The sequence below is a fragment of the Gouania willdenowi genome, chromosome 22 (assembly GCF_900634775.1).
Source record: "Gouania willdenowi chromosome 22, fGouWil2.1, whole genome shotgun sequence".
NCBI lineage: Eukaryota > Metazoa > Chordata > Actinopteri > Blenniiformes > Gobiesocidae > Gouania > Gouania willdenowi.
Window position 1 is genome coordinate 22278669 of NC_041065.1, and position 26641 is coordinate 22305309.

General features: G+C 40.0%; 1 protein-coding gene across 1 annotated transcript; it reads right to left on the bottom strand.

The window, feature by feature from the left end:
* Positions 1-1190: 1190 nt before the first annotated feature.
* On the bottom strand, positions 1191-25020 carry cd109 (CD109 molecule). Its single transcript, XM_028438285.1, has 32 exons — positions 24783-25020; positions 24559-24710; positions 24451-24479; positions 24132-24365; positions 23917-24039; positions 23780-23819; positions 23317-23398; positions 23123-23228; positions 22932-23037; positions 22742-22851; positions 22474-22665; positions 22156-22260; positions 20496-20558; positions 18920-19090; positions 18682-18834; positions 16419-16491; positions 15633-15717; positions 15434-15551; positions 15202-15315; positions 13205-13423; positions 12975-13116; positions 8172-8348; positions 7354-7435; positions 7037-7268; positions 6760-6955; positions 5205-5395; positions 4529-4684; positions 4386-4451; positions 3269-3405; positions 3030-3186; positions 1521-1623; positions 1191-1427 (listed from the first exon to the last, which is right to left on the bottom strand). The coding sequence occupies exons 1-32, from the start codon at positions 24905-24907 to the stop codon at positions 1243-1245; spliced, it is 4224 nt and encodes a 1407-aa protein (XP_028294086.1). The 5' UTR covers positions 24908-25020; the 3' UTR covers positions 1191-1242.
* Positions 25021-26641: the final 1621 nt, after the last annotated feature.

Here is a 26641-nt window from a genome sequence, read left to right on the forward strand (position 1 = left end):
CGTTTATATTTATATCCTGTTTTGGTCATATTTTTCAATCTGTTTTGATTTTTCGATTCTCTATTACGATTTTTGAACAATAAAGTCACAGTATTTGCAGCGGAACTGCCAATTTAGGACATCGACTCCAGGCCCAACACTTCGAGCAATCCGCCATTTTTATTTCTTGCTTTTATTTTGTAGTCCAAGCTCAAGGATGCCGAAGTTACGAGAGGATAAGTCAAAATGTTGGGTTGGATGTAGAAACATTACACCATCTCCCAGCATCAAAACCTTTTCGAAGTGCCTGGTTGAGTTTTATTTTTCATGGAAATGTACCCACATCTGTGGGTAAGGTCATTTTTGTGTGTGTGAAGCACTTCAAGGATGACTGCTTCAGCAACCTCCGCCAGTATAAAGAAGGATTTGCTCAAAGACTTTGTCTGATTGAGGGTTCAATTCCTTCTATTTTTGGAGACGACGAACAGAGCACTTCGGTAATCTGTAAATAACGCTAAAAAGTGTGATAAGACGTCCCGGTCATTGTTTTGTTAGCATTAGCAGTTGCACCGTCTTCAGACTTCATATGTTCGCGCTGTGTGCTCGTTTTAGATCCTTGATGATATGGCTTACGTGATTTAATTTAAGTCTAAAGTTTTCATTAGTCATTTCATTTTGCCGTTTTTGTCTCCAAAAAGACTGTATTAAAATGCATTTCGTGACGTTAGCTTGGCGCTAGAGTTAGCTCGGTGCTTGTGTTAGCTCACTTGTTAGGGTTCTGCAGGTTCATCATCTTCATTTTCATCTCGCTCCGCCGGGTCCAACTCTGGCTCAAACATGTAAGGCTGGATGGACAAGTCTTCTGTTGTTGACATTTTGTAAATAACGTGTGAATAAACATTTTCTGCGCCGCTAAATAATCGTATCTCTTCTATCAAACTACAAAAATGGCCGAACAGGGTGGAGTTGAACCGAGTGTCACCTCTGCAAACTGGAGAGGGGGCGGGGTATGAAGTGTCTCATTTGCATTTAAAGTGGCCTATGGAACTATAATAATGAGGAATTCAGACCCAAGTATTGCAGTTCCACTTTATATAGACCACAACTGTATGATTTATATGTAAAACAGGAAGGATTTAAAAGCATATTTCTCCTTTAAAGCAACTCAATTACAGTAACTTGAGTACTTGTAATCAATTACTTTCACCTCTGACAATAAGCTTCCTAAAAAATATTCTGCCAGAATCTAGAGTTAAATTTTAATCACAATACTGCAATTAGCATAATAAGTCCAAATACCAAGCTAAAGCTAACTTTAGCTTCACGGCTAGAAGACGACATAGTGATGGTGATCCCTGGCCAACAGTTCTCACAGTTTGCACCACAGAAGAAGCAAATGTCCGTCTCGTGCAGCACAGGGGAGTTGTAGGAAGCTGTGGTTCTCCTGTCTACACCAAACACACATCATTATATCATGGGGTGTTCCTCTTTATATTGATATTCAGGTTCATGAGCAGCGTCCGTGTTGAATCTGTACTCACTTTGTTCGTGGTAGTCATAAACTACAACTGCAGCATCCAGCACATGAGCCACGTTGTATTTTCTGATGATAGGAAGTTTGAAGCAGACCTCTGACTTGGTGAGCTGTGAATAAGTCAGAAGAGCTGAGTCACAAATACCTCATTTTAGTGGATGGGATTAGGTTTTGGCCTTGGTCTGTTTCTACAGTAAAAAAAACATGTAAATCATTTGCCTTTAATCTTTGAAAAGGTACGTAAAAACCATAAAACTGAATAAAGTGCACAGAAAAAAGCATAAGTAATGGAACAATAAACTATCAAGTGGATTAACTCCCACTTTTAAGTGTCTAAAACTCATCCATTACCATGTACAAATCCCAAATATAGGCCGACAAAATATAAAAATAACAACAGAGTTACATTTTTACCAACACTTAAAGATCAAACATTTTGTAAGGGAAGATGAATTTTCAAAGACACACAGAACCACAGTTATTATCAGAGGTAGGCAACTGGCTGCCCGGGGGCCACATGTGGTCCTCGGACTAATTTTGTGCGGCCCCCAAATTAAAATTGTACTCTATGAAGTTGGAAGTTATGTGAATCCCAATATAATACACAAAACGACAACATGCACAGAATGTAAAGAAAAGACAACTTTAAAACATCAAACGTCAAACATTACACACACTAACAAGAAAAACACAAAAAGATTAGAAATACAAAAAAATATTCATAAGCACACAAAATGACTCTAAAGATACACTAAAAAAACACAAACACACAAAATGACTACAAAAAGAACAACATATACAAAAGGACTTCAAAAGCACTCAAAAAATGCCAACCACATTACACAATGTGACAGAAGAATACACACAAAAACATAACAAGAAACACACACAAAAAAAGCCACAAAAATGTGCTATATTGACAAGAAAACAGAATGAATTCAAAAACATACAAAATGTCTAAAAATTTTAAATACAAAACTAAACACAGAGGAATCCACACAAAAAACTACAACGACAAAACTGTTCATTTCTGTATTAATGTTCTGATTGGTCATTATTCATAAATGTTGATAATGTGGCCCTCGGATCAAGACAATCACATTTTTGTGGCCCTCACTGTGATAGAAGTTGCCCATCTCTGGTTTATATGATATACTCCTCTCACAGCAAATCCTAGATATCTGATCGCTGCTATATCAATTCCACAGCTGGAATTCTCACACAGGCTGCATTACTTTAAAACTACACAAAGCACAATTTACTGCTTCATAATCAATGTATGTTTTTCAGAATTTCCTGACGCACATGACAAAACCTTGGGGTTGAGTTACTCATTAAATGAAGCGTAGGACAGGTCATCATCCTATAGGCTTTAGATATTCTACTATCTGATAAATTTATCATCATTGAGTTGTGCAGATATCCTGATAACACAGGTTAAACCCAGATGTGTTAATGCAAGGACATGTATAAATCCTACAGGATTTCCTCCAGCTGTTAAAGACAGGACACTTACTGAATCCAGATATAGGATGACTGCGTTAGGAACCGTTTCCACCTTCCAGATAAGATCTGTTGAAACAGCGGGATTTGGAGCCAGAGTGAAACCGCTGAGCATTCCCACCTCCATAAGGACCGTCCCTGTGCGAGGCACCGCCTGATTGTCTTTTAATCTGAAAACAGACGAGAGCGCCTGTGAGCTGTGTGAATTCATCCTATTTTACAGACGCTGACATCTCTTCTTTTTTTTTTTACCTCGTGCAAATGGACAACATGTGATCAGAGTCACTGGCACCTGTGACCTCAGCAGTTAATGAGAAGGCTCCGCTGTCTGTGGTGGGCTGGAGGCTTTGTGAGAAGGTTTTGCTCTTGCGATTGTAAAACACGTTCAGCTGGATGATCATAAAGACAGGAAACGGCAATAATGAAAAATTCATCCCACAATTCAAAATGTAATGTTTTGGTTCAAATACTGACTAAACATTACAGTTCTGGCTTTTTTTTTTTTCCTCATCTCTGTGTTTTACAACATGATTTGCACTGTACATGAAATGTCGTCTCTCAGATATTATTAGCAATACAAATATAACAAATGTACAATAGATGTCCCCTTTTTCACCACCAATTTAAAAATATAAATGGTTATTTAGTGTCAAATGATCAGGATCAATGATTCCCAAAGTGTATCCATCTATCTAATCTAACTGAGAGGGGATGGTTTGAGAGATCATCTCCAACTTCAAGTGTATAAAAATCTTTTACTGTATACTGTTTAAGTTTCTTATTTTCATAGTGTGTGAGGGGCAGATGGCGCACTATGGCAGCCTCGCTTCAGTCAGCTGTGGCTACAATAGTAGCTTACCACCACTAAGTGTGGAGTGAAAGAATAATGCCATAATTCTGTAAAGCACTCTGAGTGTCTATGATAAAGCGCTATATAAAATCCAATGCATTATTATTAATAATAAATAAATGTGCAACAAATGCAGCCGCATAAAACCCAAAGTACATTAAAATAAAACAATAAGAAGCAGAGATCATTTGTGCAAACAATAAAAAAGTTGTGCACTTTAAACCATGACCAGAAAACAGCAATATGTTGATGAAGTTACTAAAGGTGCTAATGTGCATCACAATGGACAATGTCCATGATAGAATTCGACAATGTCCAAATGATGTTATTTGCACATTTCTTTTTGTTAAAAATGTTAAATTAGTTTATTTCCAATAAAATACACATGAATTAATAAGTTAAAAAAAAAAAAAAATTGAGGTCATGTTGTATTTGAATGGTTGCGTCTAAATTTATAATTGATTTATAATGAAATGTACAACATTGTTAGTAATGAACACGGTGCATCTTCAACTGTACCTGAAAAATCCCAAATCCTTTTCCATCCATGTGAATATGCAAATGTAGGTCTTTGTTTGCGCTGATCTGAAAAACACGACAGAAATTCCCTCAGACGCACAGATTAATAAAGCCTTAATGCTGTGAGTTTTAGGCCTCGGTACCTCTTTGCTCTGGTATTCTTGATAGTTGCTCGGGTTGATGTGTAACATGTACTCAAGCGAAGACGTCTGGTCTGAAATGTTGAACCTGAGGTCGATGGTGTTCGCGCCGCTGTAAACAGCATAGCAAACCATGGCCTGTAGAGCAACTACAGTGTCCTGAGGAGGACAATATAATCAGTACATCACATTTATAAGGGTTCACACCAAGTTTTTCAGCCTTTGGGTCGGGACACCATGTGGGGTTGCTCAGAGTTTAGTTAGGGTGGCCTGAAATGTCTAGCAAAAAAAATAATGACAGATTTGTTTATTATTATTCTTTTTCACATTTTTGCTTTGCTAAATATAAATCTAGTTCAAATAAAAGGTAGAAAAAAAGATGTATCAGAGCTGGCATAACTTGTCATTGATCCTGGCTACTCTATACTGTATTTGTAATACAATGTGACAAACATTATTAAAAAAACAAATTACTAAAAAAAAGGCCTTTGGGGTCGTCAGAAATTCTCAATAATCACGATCCAAAAAAGGTTGGGAGCCACTGTTTTATACAAACAGGGTAATGTTTTTTTATGCTACAGCGATGCCAAAATTACCAACAAAGTCCCAAGGTGACAAAAATCGACTTTTTTCTCTAGGTGCACCAGTTGGAATAACTTTGTTTTATATTCATTCTCACCTGTGTTGTCCCGTAACCCCTGGGATGGTTCGTCTGCTCGCTCAGCCACTTCATCAGAGCGATACCTTCGACAAAGCCTCCGCGTCTCAGCAAGGCCAGTAACACATAGGAAGCCATTTCAATCTGCACTGAACCCGGCTCTGGGTCATATGACGTTAGGCCAGAAGAGGACGTCCATATCATAACTCCATCTTTGAAAAACCAAGAAGAAGATATCAAAAATCATGGTGCCTAAGCACGAAAAAATCTTTCTATTCAAAATGTGTAAAGTGTAAATACAAAACACATATGGTTTTCAGAAATTGTATTCTGCCGAAAGACCAAACTTGAGTTAGAGGCAGCTTGTATGACACATCAAATGACCCAGCAGCATATTGAGTAAGTATAAGCACATTGGCCCTCATTTATCAACCCTGTGTGAAAACGGGTGCAAATATGAGTTTACATTGTGTTGTACGACAGGACCAACGTGGACCTTATGAAACATTCATATCTGACCTATCCCAGCGCACCAATGACCGGGTTTTGATAAATGCGGTGGCTGAATTTGATCGTCATTAACATGTTACGCCCTCAAATGTTCCTGGTTCAGAGGCCCCGCCCACTGAGGTCAAACAAACATTGGCAATGAAATAAACATTTTCGAGATTAAAATCAGCATTCTCACAGCTGAGGTGAAGAAAAACAAAGATGTTCTCTTCAGTAGTGTGAAGACTGGAATTTAAGGAGCTCATTTAAATGCTCTGTGGAAGAGAATAATGGAGGAAGTGAACAGTGTTTCCGTATTGGAGCGGACTCGGGCTGAGGTTTGAATTCAATTATAAATAAATTGATCATAGCGTTAGTTCAGGCAGGCTGCGGACATCAAAGCCAGCCAAACCTCCAATCAACCAACAGCCCAGATTGGCTCCCTATTGGCCAAAGCATACAGGATGCACTGCTTAAACCATGACTGCTGCCTCATACCTCCTCAGCAAACATCTCGCAACCCATCTCCACCCCAACCCCTCCAGGTCAGTATGTATCCAGGGAACTGGGTGTAATTTTGTTGTCATTAACATCTGTTCCAGGGGGTTTCTGCTAACCGCTCTCCTTGCTTTAGGGCTCATGAAAGGTTGGGGAGGAGTGCTCTCCCGGCCTCCGGCTTTCCATGTAAGCACACGGAAAGGGCAAGAAGGTCCCGGAACAAACCTATACCATTAAATATAAGATTGCATGCACATCAATATAAAGCACTTGAAGGTGCAATACAAAATCCAATGCATTATTATTGTAAATAAATCATTTATTTTGACTAAAGCGGTCCTGACTGAACAGCCTAAAAGCATAAATCCCTGCTATTTGATCAAGACAAATCTTTACATTTAGACTAGTTAGGCTTGCTAGTGTGCGAACATACAAACAATTGATTAATGAGGGCCATTGAGTGTATATCCTTTAATGGGAAAGTAATGAAATAAAACATGTACAGTTGGTGATATGCACCTATTTAATTTGGTTGCAACACACCAATAACCAGGAAAGAAAAATAATTAAGGGCAGCTTATACAATCACCTTTACGGTCTGCTCTTCTTTTGAGTTCAGTAAGAGCAACATCAGCCAAAGGACTCTCAGCCAAAGCCAAAGCATAAGCTGTCAGACACAGGCTGTAGTTACTGACCACACCAACCAATATTTGCTTTTCCAGGTACTTCTGTGCCAGAATTATGCCGTCTGAGTTCATGACACCTTGTTCTGTTTTACGACTACACTGTAGAGTAGGCATAAGATGACGCACGTCAGAATTGGAGGATTGTCAAATATCCTTCAAAGTGACGTTCTCCTGACTCACCTCGTAGCTTCCATTCTCCAAAAGCGCTACTAGAACATAAGCGGTTAGAGCCACTGGACTGCTGTCCAGGCCTTCCTGCATCTCCGTGTGCAGGAGCCGACCCGCTTCACTGAACTCTCCCTGAAGTTTTTGATTTTTCAGGAGCCAGCTTCGGGTCTTGTCCAGAACGGTCTGATCAATGGGCATGAAGAATTCTGCCTGGAGAAAACATCGCAGCACAAAGGCTGACAGCCTTAAGTCAAAGAAATGAAGGAAAAAGAGTTTAAAAGGAAGAAATATAAACACGTTTATAAAGATTTGTGATTGAATGTACTTACCATGTGCTGCCGGAGAGATTACTCTTTCCAAAAGGACTAAATGAGCCATCTTGTAATTGGTAGGAGAGTTGTTTCTGATAAGCTTACAGCCCAAAATTAAACATAGTTAGAGAACTATACAGTCAGTATAAAGCAGTGATTGTAAAGAAACCCAAAAGATGATCACTGACTGTAAAGCCATGACTTTTTTAGGCCGGGGGTATATATACTGTGAGGACGGACAAATTATTTGCTAATCGGTCAGTTGTGTGTTTTTTGCTCAAAACCCAATAGTTCATTCAACCACCCTGTAATATCAGTTTCAGGAGAACTATGAATCTGTATATGATTTGCAATAGCTCCAAAACCAATTAAAAATCACCTGCAGCACCTTGATCACCCACCAGGGGGCAGGGCCTACACTGTGGGAAATACTGCTACTATGATCATATGAACAGTAATGGGGCAAAACTGAAGATTTGAAGAGCTCTAGACAAGTTTGCTTATATATCCTGTTTAAAGAATAAATATATTGACGTTTATGATACATTTCTGGGTACAAATCATGAAAGGAAGTGTGTTTCTCCTGTTATTCCACTTGTAAATATACAAAATTAACATACCCTTTTGTTTACTTGAGCGTCAGATTTCTCAGGATCTTCATCTAAATCTGCACTATTCATGATCTTTGACAATTTTTTAGATATTACCTAAAGGTTCAAAACCATAAACCACATAAGTCAACTAAGTTGCCTTTAGTTCCAGCAGCACTATATTCTTCTTCATCCATAATTATTGTTATAATACAACTTTAATGGTTCAGTCTCACTCAGGCTTACCTTTCATCATGTAACTTAGAGCTTTCCTCCTGATCTCTTTGTTATCATTGGCTGTCTTGTTCAGGTATTGGAGGACAGAAACACTTGATGCAAAGTGGATCATGTTGGACTCTCCACAACTAAGAGGCATCTCCACTAGTCTGTTCAAGTTGTTCAAGGGCAGTGCTAAGATGTCACCTGAAATAAAGACACAAACAAAACATTGTTACTCTGTACACTAGTTTCCACTTTCAAACTTGAATAATAAGAGACTAAGATTTGGGTTATACAGGAAAAGTCAATCTTTGAAGAAAATAGTTGAGAAAGAACTTCAATCAAAACTGAGGATCATAACGTACTATACTACTTCTGCAATACCAGGAAGAGTTTATAGCACTTTTTCAGTGTAGGTCATGAACAAAATGAAAAGGATTAAAAGAGGATAAAAAGTCATTCAAATTAAACTGTGTCAAGCAATTACATATATATATATATATATATATATATATATATATATATATATATATATATATATATATATATATATAAAAACAACTACTACTCAGCAAATATTAATTGTTAAAGTAACACAAAGTTCTACATGACTTTCATTCAGGTTTATGGGCAATCTACAGGCAATCTACATTTGTGGAGTATATCAACTGTTGTTCCATCCATACACATGAAACGTGCTATTTTCATCTGAGTGAACCTGCATCAATAAGGTTTTGGTGATGTTGTTAAATTAAAAATCGTAACTTTCGCCATTATTTTTTCATCATATATGTTTTTAAACATATATGAAATTGGTTTTCTGCATTTGACCCGTCTCTGAGGAGCAGTGGGAGCAGTTTTGGGGTTAAGGAATTTGCTCAACATCCCACAGTGATGGCCCAGATGAGATTCTAGCCGGTGACCCTCTGATTGCAAGCCCGCTTCCTTAACCACTAGGCCACCACTCCCCACTAGTGACGTCATGACGTCTGCACCTTCTTCAGAATTTCTGGGAAAGAAAAAATTTAAAAAGTCAAAAAGTTTAAAAGTTACAAATTATAAAATTATTTTTTGATAGCTTATTTGTCAAATAAGGACAAATGGTGTAGGAGGAGTTAACGCAGATGGAAGAAAAAACAGATAGCAATAGTGAGGATGGGCCACGGGTCAGCTGCAGGGTCATCAGCCAGGAACCACTGATCATCAACGTTTCGCTCCTTTAATCCTGGAACCTCTCCTGGTGGCGGAGCAGTAACAGGGACATCTCTCTGCAGCTGATATGTGTTCCTCCCTGCGACTATTGTTGGGGTTAGTTGATTTTTCCCCAGCTCTTGTCCTTCCTTCTCAGCCAGAGCCAAATGCTCCCCTTCTCAGCCTCCTCTGCCAGCTCTTTGGTGGCCTTCTTTAGGTTCCCTTCGGTCACTCCTGCATCCCTCAGAAGGCATGTGATTGACAGCCCCACATAGCCTAGGCATCCAACTTCCACTGGATATATGGTAGTCTTCCAGCAAGCCATCTGGCACTCAGCAGCCAGCTCCGAGTACTTGGCCTTCTTGCTCTTAGAGGGAGCCTCCTCCGCTGGTATCGCGAGCTCAATGAGGAGCACGGATTTTGCCTTTGTGGACCACACCACTATGATGGGGCGGAGCGATGTTACAGTGATCTCGACCAGGAATTGGAGCTGCCTGGGGAGGTCTACTCTCATGTTCCACTCTTGGTCGGGAGAAAATGGCCTAAATATTTATTTTGGCCTGATGTTTCTTATCCCCCTGCCTGATGAAACTGATGAGGCTATGGTTCTCTGCTGGTGGTCCACCTTTGTGGCCCTGTTGGCGGCCCTTCAGCACCTCTGCTAGCTTCCTCAGGACTTGATCATGGCACCACCTGTAGTGACTCTGGGAGATCTTGATCTTGCAGCCTGACAAGATGTGCTGGAGGTTTGCGTTAGGGGTGTTGCAGAGTGCACAGGATTCCTCATTCCCAAACCACAGGTGAAGGTTCCGAGGACAAGGAAGCGTGTCATATGTTGATGCCTGCGGGATCTTCCATAGGTCTGTCCAACTCATGTTTCGGTTGACGACTCCCTCCCAGGTTTTCCACCTTCCTTGCCGGCCCTACGACACGCCCTTGATGTTATAGTGCTCTTTCTCCATCTTCGCCACCTCCGCCACCGCCATCTCCTTCCTCTTTTTGCAGTTTGCCTCGGACCTAAACTGTGGTGCTTCTCCCCACCTGCTCTTCCTGCCTGGACTCTGCCGACAATCTCTTGGTGTTGCAGGCAACTGATGGCTTTGTCGACCTCCGTTTGGGAGTTCCACTTCCAGCCTGTTGGAATCTTGATGTTTGCGTTCCTTATTGCCTAGTCAGTGGACTCTCTCAATTTGAGTACAAGCCTAATCTTTTTCTGCTTGTAGCCCAAACTGATGGATTGCAGCAGCAGCTGGAAGGTGTTCCTTCCAAACAGGCCTGTTTCGGAGAGGCAAAGTGGCAGTCCCAACCACTTTCTAATGAATGAGTTGGCTTTCCCGTCCATTTTACTTGCGGTGGATGAGGGGATCTCGCTCATTTTCAGCGGCCCCATCACTCTCCTATAGAGTTGGTAGCACCAGACTTTGTACTTCCCTGGGAGTTGGCTTTGGTCGATCTTTGCCAGGCCTTCCGATAGCTGTTTCGTCACAGTCTTCCCCATCTGTTTGTCCAAAAGCTCTGCCGTGTACTGCCTCCCCAAGCTTTTAATGGGTTGCTCAGAAAAGAGTGGGATTTTCTCCTCTCCTGTGACGAAGATGGTGCTGTCATTTTTAACTCCTCTTCTGAGAGACAGGCTCCATCATCAGCTCATCCATCATTTTTAGCAGTCTTGTTGTACATGCTGCTGTCTGAAGGAGCCTGGTGACGTCGTCCATGTACATCCTCAGTGGAGGTAGTCTCTGCCCACCTGGTAGTTTGATCCCTCCAACCATCTGCCTTGCACTGAATAGGATTACCTCAAAGGCTGCCACAAATAGAATGGGAGAGATGGAGCACCCCATAGCAATTCCTACTTCTAACTGTTGCCAGCCGGTGGTGAAGTCCTGGAGAGCAAAGCACATCGGCAGGTAAATGAAGTAGGATGCAACCATGCTCTTGATGCAGGTCATCCTTTTGGCCAGCACGGAGAAGAAGATTTTTAATTCTACATTTAGCAAGGCGATGTTTCTGAACTGGCTGATGTCTTTGGAGTTCAGGATGAAAACCGCTACAGCTTTTTGCCATTCGGATGGGATGCATTGTTTTTTCCAAGCAGCTCTCATAAGGTACAATAGCAGCTCTAGCATCTTAGGGCAGTTCTTTTATAGCTTTTAGGAGACTCCATTGGAGCCTGGTGCTGATGAAGACCTTGCTTTCTTCACAATCTGCCTGACCTCACTGAGCTGGTGTTGGTGTTGAGCTCAGCAGTTGGATGTGCAGGCCGAGGCACATTCCCTGGTGGCCCTAATGGGAACTTCCTTGCTGGATCACTGTACTGCCCTTTGACGCGCCTTTCCAGTTGCTCCCTGGTGATTTCGAGTTACCCATTCTTCTCTGCCAGCAACTGCTTATCATGCTTAAATGGGTCTTTGAAGAAGCTGGCTTGTTCTTTTTTTTTTGTTTGCTATGCTTGCAGATACGTTCTGCTCTGCGAAGCCTGTACAATCTTTGTCTGACCTCCTCCCACAGGGTTTTCAGGCCCTCTTTCTCTGCCGTTGTCTCCAGTTCTTAGAGTTGCCGGCGTCTTCACACTAGATGGTCAATCTCCTTTTCCGTCCTTCCCTTCTCTCTTTGGCCAGTCCTTTGGTTGGAGGTCACCTCACCAAATCTGTCCTTGCAGACCTGGTATAGGAGATTGCCAATCTGATTGAGCTTGCTTTCCACCCCTCCTTGCAGTGATTCCTCCAGTGTCAGTGTCCAGCATTTGCCATGCTTCTGCCTTGCTTGATTTTGGCCATTTGAGGTTGCTCTTTCTGGTTGGATTCTCAATCTCTGCTTTTGGCTGTGTTCTGTGTGAGTTGGTGGTGACTGGGTCTTGGTGTTCACATGGGGGCTCCTCCTCCACTTGTGGGCTTTCTTTCTCTGTGCCATCTTTGCCTTCTGCAACGTTGGGTCCATTGGCTCTGTGGTTTTCAATCTGGCTTTTGGTTCCTCTTGTCTCACCTGCCACGGCAGTGCAAGGTTGCTGTTGGCCCTTCTGACCACACTTTTTGAATCCTGGAGGATTCACAAACCTTTAAACATGGTCACCTTCTCCCATCTGCATCAACACTTCCGGAGGATTTTCTCCTCATTTCCAGGAGTTCTGTTTTTTTTCTCGTTGCCTGTTTCCATTGTTGTTGTTACGTGTTGTCCGTCCTGTTAGGCCCATCTTTCATCCCTTCTCTCGGAGGGCCTGCGGGTTGTTTTCTCATAAGAAAACAACCCACAGGCCCGCCGAAAGCCTTAAGGTTCTTCGTAGATTTGGGTGTACCTCATCTGAGGTACTAGTGGGTTGGGTAACTAGCTGCTCACTCCTGGTGCGGTCTTTCCCTGCTGTCATCCAGTCTTTCCTGGCTGTCCTCCAGTCTTTCCTGGACTCCAAGTGCTCTTTTCACAGTAGTCACTGGGTTTCCAGTACTTCAGTAGGATTTACAGGAAGTTGGAATCTAGCTAGGCATTTCTGCCAGTCGCACCTCCTCCGGTGCCAACGGGTCAGCTGCAGGGTCATCAGCCATCACTAATTAAGATTAAGATGCAACTAATTTCAGTGCACCTTATGGATCCAAAACACACATCATGACCAGTAGCCTACAGAGCAGTACAAATGAGCAGTAGACCTACCAACCACCACCACATTGGCTCTCTGGCTGCCTGCTACCACATCAGGAGGGAAGGAGAATGAGACGGATGTAGGGATGTCTTCCTTTCCAGGAACAATCTCTAAAAGCAGAGTCTGTGAGTAGGACTGTGGGATGCCCTCCGGCTGCAGAAATACATGGACACAAGTCACAGAATTACAGTTTCCATATACATATGTAAATATTCATTAATATAGAGTGCACTTTGCCAACCTCCACCATTACTCTCCGAATGAGGCTGCAGGTGGCATCTGAAGACACACCATCCACCGATATTTCCATCTCACCAAGAGCTAAAGCCCTGATGGGGAACAGGGCTGAAGCAGACTGGTGGCTCCCCAGTGAGAGTTTTTGTGCATTTATAAAGGACATGTTGTTCCTGTCAGTCAAAACAAACTCAAAGCTCTCACTCTGTGCCAGCAGCACAATAATCTGCAGAGAGAAAAAATAGGAAAAGTGGGTGAAATAAACATGAATGCATCATCATTCAGATAAAAATGTGGATTTATCTATAAAGTACTACTAGAGATGTTAGCTTTGTGTCAATATTTTTCTATTTACAACATTATCAGTGGAAAAACTGATACCGACGTCAACCGCTAATACATTTTATGGCAAATATCGCTATGCTGATAATATCGCCCATCTCTAACTACAATAGCATTATTATTAATCTGCCTATTGATTTATTTATGAGTCATGAAAATTAGGTTTGTTTAGTTCCTCTACCTCCTCTTAGATGGTTAATTGCAGACATAGGCAACTGGCAGCCCGGGTGCCACTTGTGGCCCTCGGTCAAATTTCGTGCTGCCCCCAAAACAAATCCCCAATAATTGTATTTCAAAAAGATGGAATGAATATAAAGCCCAACATAATACACAAAATAACTCCCAAAACACATAAATCGACAGCAAAATGCACAAGTACACAAAAACTTGCCGGAAAAATACACAAAAAAGACAACAAAGACAGACACAACAGCCACTTAAACAAAAATGACTATGAAAATGAAATAGCTGAATAGCTCCAAAGACACACACACCGTTAACAAAATTACACAAAATGACAGGAAAATACAGAAAACAACAATACAGAAAGTGACCCCAAAAATGCATAAATTCACAACATAAATGCAGAAATGACAGAAAAATACAAAAAACACTAAAAATAACAAAAACACACAAAATTACTGCAAACTGACAAAACAACAAAGACAAAAGTCAAAACCCTACCCCCACCCCTGTAGTAATTAATGTTCAGATCAGTCATTATTCTAAATGCTGAGCCTGACATAAATGTTGATAATGTGGCCCTCAGATCAGATACAGTACAATCACATTTTTGTGGCCCCTGCTGTGATAAAGTTGCTCATCCCTGGTTTATTGTATTAAAATGCACTGTTTTCAAATGATTTCCTTCTTTGCTGATTGTTTTATATGACCATAACATTTTCTTTAGGTAGTATTTTTTTTTTTAAATGGTAAATGGACTTGATTTATATAGCGCTTTATCACCACACTGAAGCAGTTTCAAAGCGCTTTACATATCAGCTCATTCACCCAATCACTCTCACATTCACACACCAGTGGGACAGGACTGCCATGCAAGGCGCTAATCGACCACTGGGAGCAACTTAGGGTTCAGTGTCTTGTCCAAGGACACTTCGACACATAGTCAGGTAGTGGGATCGAACCCCCAAACTCTCGATCAGAAGACGACCCTCTACCACCTTTAAAACAACTCGTGTGCAACCTTTTATGCTATAGCAGGCTTCAGTCTTTATGAGTGCAGAATTATCAGGCTTTATGTCACTATTGAGGCAAATTTAAGTTAATTCATTTAAATTATGAATGAATAAAATCTAGATTTAGCGTTAATTAAAAAATAAGCCTATAATTACCAGAGTGTACTTATTGTTTAGTATTTACTCTCAGATATTTGTGTGTGATCAGTCCCTTTAAAAGAGAATATTTCTGAAGCATGTGGTCTTGAAACTAAAGTTTCATGATACTGTTAAGACATATTTTATTATCAATGTGAAATGAGTCCAAAAAAGAAGCATATTCAACAATAATCTTATATAAGAGTGCAAAATATGGCTTTTTTGGCTTTTCCTTTTGATTTTTAAGAGTTTTGCCACCATTTATTGTCAATGTTTAAAAATACAATTCAGTGCTTTTTGAGGTATAAAGTGTCTATGGTCTACGTACGTCCACACTGTGCTCCAAATGATTGATGACATTCACTTCCAGGACAATTTCCTCTCCTCTGATGAGCTGTGATGGGACGTCTAGAGACAATGTGAAGTCTTTGGAGATGTCCAGCTGTAAAATCAGAAGGAATCAGACATCAATACTTACAGATTTGTTTGTTTAGAAGGAGTTTTTTACTTTAATCTTTGGATGATAAAATGGTAAAAGTGTAAAATAGGATCTCCAGTACCTTTAGTGGAGCATGGTTAAAGCGTAGCCCCTGGGGTTCTGACATGACTAAAGTGAGCGCACTCAATGAAGTGAAACCATCGGGCACAACTATGTCCTCACTGACCCACGTCTCCTCACTGAGAGGAAACAGAGAAATATATCTAATATACCTAATGTCTGTGTGCTGACAACTGATAGTGATGACATTCAATTCCCACCTCACATCAGTGTACAACCACAGCAAGGATTCTGACCAGTGACTCCAGTACGCCTGCACCATTAGGCCTTCATCTTCAGAAAACCCTGTGAAATGGAAAAATAATCAAATGATTGATTATTTTCTGTGAGGTGCCGATCGTTAAGTTGCACATGCTAAAATAAACGGCAACTTTTTGCAACATTTAGCAACAGAGTCTAAAAAAAGTTAATTTTTTTTTTTCAGATTTACAGCAATATTTGTGAAATTTGTGATATTTACTCTTCTCGTAAACACAATGTCAATGTTTAATCTAAATGTTAAATATAAATGTTGAAATATAAATCCAAATGTTAAATATTCAATTTAAATGTGAAATATTAATCTACATTTTAAAACTAAATGTTATATTGAAATATAAAAGTTAAATCTAAATGCTAAATGTAAAATTTTATGATTGGATTTAACATTTAGATTAAGATGTACATTTAACATTTGGATTTAATATTCATATTTAAATGTAACATTTAAATTTAATATTTCACATTTAAATCTAGATTTAACATTAAACAAATTTCACAAATATTGCTGTAAATCTGGTCAAAAGTAACATGTAAAAATTCATGTGTTTTTTAAATGTGGTTTGTCGCTAAATGTTGCAAATAGTTGCTGTTATTTTAGCATGCGCAACTTTATAATCAGCGGCCATTAAATTTCTCCTTTTAAAGACCATAGTTTGCAATAGTGAGTGAGATTAGGCAATGTGACCAATGGCCACAAGAGGGCCTCAAAGAGGTCTGTGTTATACCATGTCCTTCTTCTCCAGACTGCTTTCTTCTTCCATACAATCCTGTATTGGTCAGCATGGTAAGATGTGATTCCTGTTTGTGAAACGAACAACTACAATCAGAAATCTGTGTATTTGCCATTTGGCAGCAGAAAAGGAGAAATAGGGGTTTGTCAACTACTTGGCTGGTGTTGTGAAGTGTAACTCAGCCCTGCAGAGGCCGAAGGGGATCGGGATTTTAAAATATTTTCTATTCAAGGCTAGATATTGTGTGGGCAGTAAACAGACTGTCTGGATTAACGTATCTGCCTGCTTGTTTGGGTGGGACTCCTATTCCTGATAGCTCAGGTGTATGCCCTGAGGGGGTGTAATAGAAACATAGTAGAAAGAAACTAAGATTCCTTACCTTCTCTTATTCCTTATAAATGATCTAAAAAACAGGCTGAATGCTTCACTCCAATAGAAAACAATGGGATGTTTACAGGCAGTGGGGCCAAGTGACATCATCATCATCACGTCATTTCAAGATGGCGGAACAAGGGCTCATAAACTGTAAAGTAGTCCCATTTTTGAAAGGCAATTAAAATAATATGGTGCATAATAATGCTTTTCGTTTTGGCATAGGTCTTCTGATAGTACATTTAAAGATTTTAGGCCGAATTTGTGAAAACAGTAGATTCCTTTAAGACCCTGAAAATGACATATTGTCACCAGACGTCCCTATTTTCCTGAGACAGTCCTGGTTTTCAGAGTTACGTCCCATGTCCCGGTCAATTTCCCCCAAAGCCAAACCATTGATTTCTCCTGGTTTTTCGCAAGTTCAGTCTCATTTGTCCCGTTTATTAAGAAACGAACTTCTGTTGCCGCTGATGGAAAAGACCCTGAATGCAGCAGCGCATTTTGCTTAAAAACTTGATCTTTGTGGACTGTGAGCTGTCAATCACAAACAGTTGCCATTAGGGATGTAACGATTAATCATAAGGCAGTTAAAAATCGATTCATAGGTATCACGATTGACATCGATACTTTGAGAATTGAATCGCAGTACTTTTTTAAAACAGCAGAGGGCGCTATATATGTATCCCGTCTGGAATCTGCTACTACTTTCTTTCTGGCCGCCTTCTACTCTTAAACATGTTAATAAATGATTCCTTACCCCTTTAGCACCGAAAGAATATCTGTAATATTACGTGAATATCTGTAAAAGTCACGTTTTTCTATTAGCTCTGTCTGCTAGCATAGCATCTCTTCTTCACTGCAAGAATTTCTGCATGCCAACCGACCACTGGGTTACCATCGCCCTCTGCTGGTCTAAACAAATATCTGACGTAAATCAGTGAATGACGGTTTGTTTTTTTTAAAGTCCAATTGTTAAGACACAAAATACATTTTCAGTTGCACTTTAAAAAAAAACAAACTATTATGTAGTTTAAACGAGAATTTAAATTAATAGGCTTCTTCATTTGTATTATTCCTTTATTTATTTCATTCAAGATTTATTTTTAGTTAAATTGTATTGTTTTGAATAGTTTATCAAGGAATTCTTTTGACAATGAAAAATAAAAGGAATTTTTTTCCGAAAAAAAATAAAGGAATATTTTTCAGTCATCATTTGTCTACAGTCCCATTTTGTAAAATAAATCGTGAGAGAATCGTATCGTGAACCCAGTATCGTGAATCGAATCATATCGGGAGTTGAGTGAATCGTTACATCCCTAGTTGCCATAGTAATGCTTGCAATATACTGTAAACCAATTAAAAAGCACAAAAGTTTTTCACGCATTTGCAACTCGATGCTGATTGGTCGATAGCATTGACAATATTACTCGTTCGCTTCCTCTCATGCTTTCTCCTTCAAAATGTAAAAAGGAAAAACAAGATTTTTTTTATTATTGAAAACATTTATGTTAACTAAAAATGTTGCTTTTTTGGCCACTTTAAATTTGGTTCAGCCATTGCAATAATACATTTCATCCAAAAGGAAGAAACAAGAAATGTAATTTATGTGACCTTTTTTCGTTACAATAAAAGCACATTTAAATAGTTGTTTTTAAACTGTTGTCTCCTTTGATTAAATTACTGTCTCGGTTTTGAGTTTTAAAAATCTGGTCACCCTACAGTACATATTGCAGGCATACACATTAAGTTGACCAGGTAAAGAGTACTGAATGTGGTTTCTGGACTCTCTGATCACGCCTTGTTCACCCTATGGTTCCCTTTTTTGTATAAAAATCTGAAAAATGAGATTTGGACTTTACGTTTGGACTTTGAACCCGTGTCCTACCTGTTTCCATTTCAAGTCCAGATTGGGCTCCAAAACTTCCTCCTGCGTTCCAATGACTACAACTTCCACTCGAGATTTGGATTCCAGGCCGGATACGTGCAGTGAGACTTTGTCACCAGGCTGAGCTCTGACACTGCTCCACTGTAAACCCAACTAAGGAGAGCAAGCATCACAGTCACAGTCACACACAGGAGGACAAGTGTTCAGGCTGAACAATCCTGGATGAAGCAGGGCCTACATTGCAGTGCTGACTGACGGGCAAACAAGTAGTGTCAGCCGTAACTTGTCCATCAGGTAGGATGCAGTAGATGGTAAAACAGGCAGTAGGAGACCAGGACAGAGTCGGAGTCAAAGAGAGGAAGGAGGAGTTGTTTGTGCCAGCAGTCAGAACTCCACCTTTGGAGCTCACCTCAAAAAAACAAACCAAAGGAAAGGAAAGCAGTTGGTATCAGTTGATGGTATTTATAATATTTATTGGTTATAATCAGAGATGACAAGTAACAAAGTACAAATACTTCATTACTGTGCTTAATTAGTTTTTTCTGGTATCTGTACTTTACTTGAGTATTTATTATATTGGCGACTTTTTACTTTAACTTCTTACTTTTTTTAAACAAATATCTGTACTTTCTTCTCCTTTACATTTTAAAAATGAGCTCGTTACTTTTAAGACCTTTGATGATGACGTCACAACGTAAAAAGACGCAAACCAACAACCGCTTTTGATGCTTGTGAAAGGCTTTTCAGCAGCATGACTCGTTTTCAGACCAAAAAGGGCATGTCTCCATTCCAGAAACAATGAGAACATGATTCTTTTGAAGCTTATTGAAGAAATTTGATAGTTTGAGCTTTTTTTCTGTGGGGCAGGTCCCTTCGTTTTCTGGGTTTAATTGAGCATTTGCATTGTTTTTTTCTTTTTTGAAACATTTTATTTACAAATTATATTCATAATAAGTGCTAAATTCTCCAGGTGTTCATAGGAAACAGATTTAATTTATTTACATATACCAGTTTTCTACAAGTTGTTAAAAAAAAAAAAAGTATGGAATTTGATGGTTTAAAAACCCTGTCTTATTATTAAAAGGGCATTTGTCCTACTTTTTACTTGTTTGCTTTAGTAAATTTAGTAGCTAGTACTTTTACTCAAGTAAGGGAGCAACTTCAATTGTTGTACTTTTACCAGTTATTTTTTATTTAAGTGTCTATACTTTTACTTGAGTACTGAAGACTAGTACTTTTGCCAACTGTGGTTATTATTATAATAACTGTAACCACACTGACACACACACCTCCATGCTAATTCCTCAATTGTCATTTGCACATTTGTTGTTTTTCTTTCTGTTGCTCTTGTTGTTGTTGCAGTTTTTGTTGTTTTTTTTAAAAATGTATATATATCCTACATTTTGCACTATTACCCTATTATAGTATTTATTTCTGTTCTTACTCTCTGCTCTTATACTGTGTTTCTGCAAACGTGATTTTCACCTCTTGGGATTAGTAAAGGTGTATTCTTTTCTATTCTAATCACCTTTATTTTGTAGAGTCTTTATTCATTCAGCAGAATGTTAAATTCTCAGTCAACTAACAAGACTAAAAATACAACAATTATGATCAATTTGATCATAATAGAACAAGTTGCTTCAAAATACTGTGTTTTTCAGTATCTATGTGCATGGGCTAACGCACCATGTTATCCTAATAAGGAAAAGTGAGTATAGTCATGCATAGCTTGATTAAATGTTGAATTATCTTCTTCCTGAGGAAGTCAGAAAAACAAACTTTTCCCCAAGTTGATAAAAAAAAAAAAAACTTACAACAAAGTGAAGTTTTGTGACCTGAAAGTTGCTTTCCACATCCAGATGAAGAGGCATCCCAATCTGAAAGAAGATTATTCTGTATTACAATAAGCAGAAAACATTAATGACACCCTGGTCTTTCTGAATGGCATGTTCTTCCTTCTCAATCATACAAAGTATTTGTCTTACAGTATCTATAGGTCACTTTTGTAACCCCGGTTCTATGAGTAATATGAGTGAGATGTCTAACTATGTGACGTCGCCTCGGCTACATTCCTCAGAATACCTATTTCCCTTTGCCAATCCTGATTGACCAATGAAGCGCATCAGTTCAATAGGAGAACCTCCCACCTCATAAAAGGAGGAGACGAACAGGTGCGCATCATTCTTAGTAAGCAAACCTGTTCTCCTTGTTTGAGAAAGAAGGGCAGTCTGGTGAGACATCTCACTCATATTACTCATAGAACCGGGGTTACGAAAGTAACCTATAGTTTTATTTCATAATATTTAGAGAGATGTCTGACTATGTGATATGGAAACTCCCGTAGTGCAGACATGCTTGCTGAGCGTCACCAGCCCAGGGGGCTGGTGACGCTCAGCAAGACCACCCAGCAAGACAATAAGACCACCCATGCCCGATTCGAGTGTGTACGCCGACCCGTAGGTGACTGCAGACCCTGACATGAGTAAGCCAAAGCAATAGCCTCCACCACCCAGTGTGACGGGCGCTGCTTAGAGACAGGCTTCCCATTACGGGGGTTGGCCCAGGAGTCCAACAGCTGATCGCTCCTCCTGAGGCTCCTTGTCCTGTCCATGTAAGTGCGGATCACACGAAAAGGACACAACAAATGAGGCTGCTGCTCACTTTGTGAGGCAGAAAATGCCAGCAGGTCAATGGGAGAACATGAGCCCATCACTTTTGGCACAAAGGCTAGGTTGGGTCTCAGAATGATCCTCGCATCGCCTAAGGAAAGCTGAGCACACGACGGGTGAACCGAGAGCGCATGAATGTTACTGACTCTTTTTGCCAAAGCCAGAGCCAGCAACAAAACAGCTTTAAGGGAGGCGAACTTCAGGTCCATCTCACCCATCGGTTCGAACGGAGGTTCCTTAAGACCCTCCAGAACCACCGCCAGATCCACCAGAGCCACCAATCTAGACACGGAGAAGAACCTGCGCTCACCCTTCATGAACCTGCGTATCAGCGGATGCTGGTTTGTCCGCAAAGCCAGCTGGACAGGCGGCGATTGCCGCTAAATAATCTGTCACAGTGGAGAAGGCCTTGCGCTTGTCAATCAGACCCTACAGGAATGACAGAATCACACCCACCGGGCACTGAAAGGGAATTTGGCCTTCCTGGAGACACCAGTCCTCAAACACCTTCCACTTAGAGTAATAAAGATGGTAAAGATCCCATCCTGTGATAACCCTACAGCCGACAGATTGCACCACTCAGGGGCCAGGCCCACAGCACCAGACTCTCTCAGCGCAGATAGAAAACCGTGCCTCCCGTCTGCGACAGGATTGGCAAAGTGAAATAGGTATTCTGAGGAATGTAGCAGAGATGACATCCCATAGTGAGACATCTCATGAAATATTTTAAAATAGAACCTCTCTGTCTATAAATAAGCAGGTTTGTTAAAATTGAACAGAATGACTGGATAGAGGTGATATATACACATGCATCGCCACTGTTGACAGGGTTGATCTGAATGTAGGATCCACTTGGAGAGGAGTGGTTGCTGTACATCTTCAGAGTCTCCACACAGGACTGAAATCTGGCCTGCAAAATGCAAAAAAAAATCCAACACAATTACAAACTGTGGACTGAATAAAAATGATATACAACATCAGCAAACCATTTACATATATTTTATTTAAAGGATTCCTTTATTGATTTGTTGCTTAAATTCCTGCGGTCATTTTTTTGCTGCCGAAGAACACAATTTGTTACATTGTAATAACGACATTCTCCCAAAGGAATCTAAAAACTCACCTGAATTAAAAGTATTTCTACTTGAGGCTTGATTTTAAATCTAAAGTGGACATTCCCATCTTTGGGCACGGGAAGAGTCAGTACTGTGGATTCAATGTTCACTGCAGAACTATTTTGAGTAACTTCCACTGTAACAGGGTTCATCAAATCCAAAGAGCTGAGGGACTTTCTGTCATATCTGCTGATGCTGAGCTGTGGAGTGCAAATAAAAGGCTGGTTAATCGAGGGAAAGTAGCTTTAAAATTATCAAAGATATTCAAACACTCACGTTTGCATAAAAGTGTAAAGTCGGCTTTAACGTGGATGGGTATGTATGGAAGCGGAGCTGAAATGTCTTCTCTACCCATTGGACTTTAACAGTTTTGTTGACTTTGAAATCTTGAAGTTTGAAAAAAATCATGAATGTCTGACTTGGATTTTGAAGTTCAACAGTGAGGAAAGTTGAGGAAATCAAATACCTTTTGATTCATCATTCACACAGACATCGATGTGAACAAACGTTGAAGAAGCTTGGAGGACCTGAAGCTGTTCTGCACTGAAGGAAAAGTGTGCTGAGCCGTAGATCTGAAATACAAGTTTGATCACAACCCTGAATATTTACTGCTTTTATTCTAGCTCATGTTTGCAGATTAATAAGCATCAAGCTAACCTCTGTAGTTCCTGTTAACAGGATTGGAGACGCCTCACTGTTAACATCAGGATCCAAAACTACGGACACTGCTACTGTACCTTGCACAGGTTGACCACTGGGATAACTGAGGGGAAAAAACTCAACCAACTTCAGACAGTTGTACATTTAAAAAACAGTATGTTGTTGTAATATTAATACAGTGAATGACTCACAGTGCTCTCACTGATCCTGATAGGTCGTCCCCAATGAGGACAATGGAAGGCGACTTGATGAGCACTTTAAAGTGAGGAGGCTCTGCAAAAGGGAGCAAAACTGTATATGCAAATTAGGTAAACAACGTCCTAGTCCACGTACAGGTGTAAAAGGCTTTCAAAATTCCCCACAGTAAACACAAAAACCAAGGGAATGACTCAAAAGCACACAAAATAAAAGAAAAATACACAAAAAATTACTGCAAACAGCGCATGAGAAAAAAATAGCAGATAATTACTCCAAATACCACACCTTATGACAACAAAAATACACAAAAGGATAGAAAAATTGCATGCTGCACTTCTGAAATAAATACCCCGAGTAGACAAATAACTAAAAATCTGATTGGTACAAGCATTAAATTTGTTAAAATGTTCCATTTTAAAAGTCAGTAACCAGTGTATACAGTATTAGTGACTGTACCATGGTGTTGTACAGTGAAGTTCTTCTCCTCACTTCCACCCTGAATGGAAGAAGAATGGAATAAAAAACATTTGTATTCCAAAAGCACACAGATTCCATTGCAGCGAGTGAAATACTTTCCTACTTTTTCAACCTACATCAACTGTGGCTGTGACCGTCCACTGTCCCACAGGAGCCGTCCGGGATAACCTGAATCCCTGCAACACAATCCCCAGATTTCCTGTGGACTCCCACCTCTCAACAACATTACCACTGGGATCCTGAACAATAAAAGGAACATCAGTTAAACATCTCGCTACACAATAAAACCTCATTTCACTTCATTGTAGTCACTACAGTCGTGGATTCTTACCCATACAGAGATGTCTACTTTGCCTTTGTACGGACGGTTATCCATAGAAGTAGACACAATCCGCACTTTGACAGTGTCTCCGGGTTCATAGTGGGATCTGTCCATTTGGATGAAGGAGGACACACTCCTGTGCTTGAAGCGGATGATGGTGGTGTTGGTGAAAAGAAGAGTGTCGGTCCTGTAGCCTTTCACCGTCAAGTTTAAAAGAGAACTCTGAGTGGTTGCGCCAAGGATCTATAGTCAACAAAAAGGAATTAAGGTATTGCTTTTTATGCCCTGTTTGAGTGAAATAAGAAAGAGAAATAGAAAGTATACGCACAGGAGGGATAACAAGAAGTTTGGTCAAACCTTAAAAACAGAATCAAGTTTTAGTATCCGGGAGGACATTGACATCTTTGACAAATTTGGATTTCTGTCGCTGCCTCACCTTCTTGGAATTCCTCTGTTTGGGATACTTTAGTGTTCCCATTCGATGCCTCAGCGACCACCTTAACCGAGGACTTCCCAAACACAGTGACGGCCAATGTGGTCGCTGTGCCAGCATGCACCACCTCTGGACCCGAGATCACATACAATATGCTTCAAAGAAAAAATGAAAAGAGATTGATTTGTTAGCAATACTTTTGAGGGTATGGGAAATGCATCACTCACCCGGATGACTTCTGTGTGAGACCACCTGCAGCCAAACACACAACAAGAACCCAAATCCTGCTCATTCTGGTACAAATTTTCACTATTTGTCTCACAACAAGTCCACTGCTGTTACAAATACTCATTAATCATCCTCAAACCTTCAGACTCCGCCCCTTTTACCCTTTTACCCAAGCCGGTGCTCGTGAGGCTCAAGTGCTGGTACACACATCAGGAAACATGCAGTCACACATGGACTTTGTCTAACACGCATAATGAGTGAAGTGAGGATCCAAATTCCTTCGCCCTGGGGAACATGTCTCGTTTGTCTTTACAAAAACGGACTCTTCCTATTTTTTCCCAAAGCCAAGAGGGAGACACTCTGGGTGCACAACACATCTTGAATGGCAATAGAAACACAATACCTGTGTTACCTGACACAAAGTGACCCAATGTGACCTAATGGTTTTGCTAAAGTGATATAGATCCCTTTAGCCTCATTCAAAGGGCCAAAGTTGAAAAAGTTATGTTTCCTCCCTCCTTTGTTATTCCACATTTTGTAAAAAGTCAGCTCCAAACAGGTGAGTTGGATTTTCCCCAACTAATACTCATAAGGTTGAAACTCCTCCACCTGACAATCCTGGCTCCTCCTACATAAGAATGTGAGCTCCTCCCTCTCAAATTACCTCACAGGTAAAACAAACAGTGAAGGCAGGTTGATATTACAGCTCGCATCACAGTTGGTATCTTTATGTTCAGTATGTAGATTATCCAGTATATAGATGAACCAAAGAGCGCTCACAATCAGTTTCATTTTTAGTAGCCGTTATACCACCTTCACCACCTTTATGACGTCAGACAAAACAATGTACTTTTGTCTGAAATGGACTATTCCTGTGGTCAGAAGAGGTGATGAGAAGGAAGACTGCTGCTGTTGCTGTGGTAAACACAAACGTTGAAGCAGTGTGTGTGTTTACACCTAATCATGCAAGGCCCAAAAAAACAGCCTGTTTTTAGGAGCGCTCTGAAAGTGACTTTTCAGAGGGCTAAAACTCCAGAAAACAGGTGAGTTTGGGAAAATTAACCTCAATTTCTATGTTGTTGGGGTTCTTAGAACTATTAGAGATGGGTGAAAATTAGCATAATACTGGCCCTTTAATACACAAAATAACACAAATCCTCAGTTGCGACAGCTTCTTCGACTATCCCTGAATATGTTCCAATGTTAGCGTGGAAAATAAGATTTTGATTAAATAACATGAACAACAATGTGACTGTTGTGTTGCAGCAGGAGAGTATAATCATTTTCTCATATTTGTTTCTGTGTGCAACACAAAAAACAATTGATCTGTTTAGTATACAGTAACTAGCAGTCAAACTATGGCTAGAAAATTGGTTGGTCTTTCCTAATGAATAGATTTTCTAAGAAAAAAAAATTCTTAGGCAGAATTTTATTGCTAGCTATTAATGAGCGAGATTAGCTCGGATTATTATCTGATTAGGATTGATAATAACTTCAAGCCTTTTATTAGCAAAGCGCTCGAGAACCTCATGTATTTCTCTCATTAAAAATTTCTGACTTTTCAGTATTTGCAACAAGTATGAACTATATTAGAACAAAAGGGACCTATAGGTACATACAGGTACGAGTACTGTAGCAAATCCTTGTTTACAATGGCAGAAACCAACATTTGTGGTATCTGTAGGGAGGCCCTCAGTTCATGGATAAATAAATGTATTTCCAAATTGTGCATTATACTTTTGAAATTCAAAGATTCAAATATGGCATGCAAAGGTGGTAGAATATTTAGTTGTCGAGGGAGCTTCATGTAGACCTCAACAGCATCAACAGACTGAAGTGAACGTTGTTGGAAGAACAC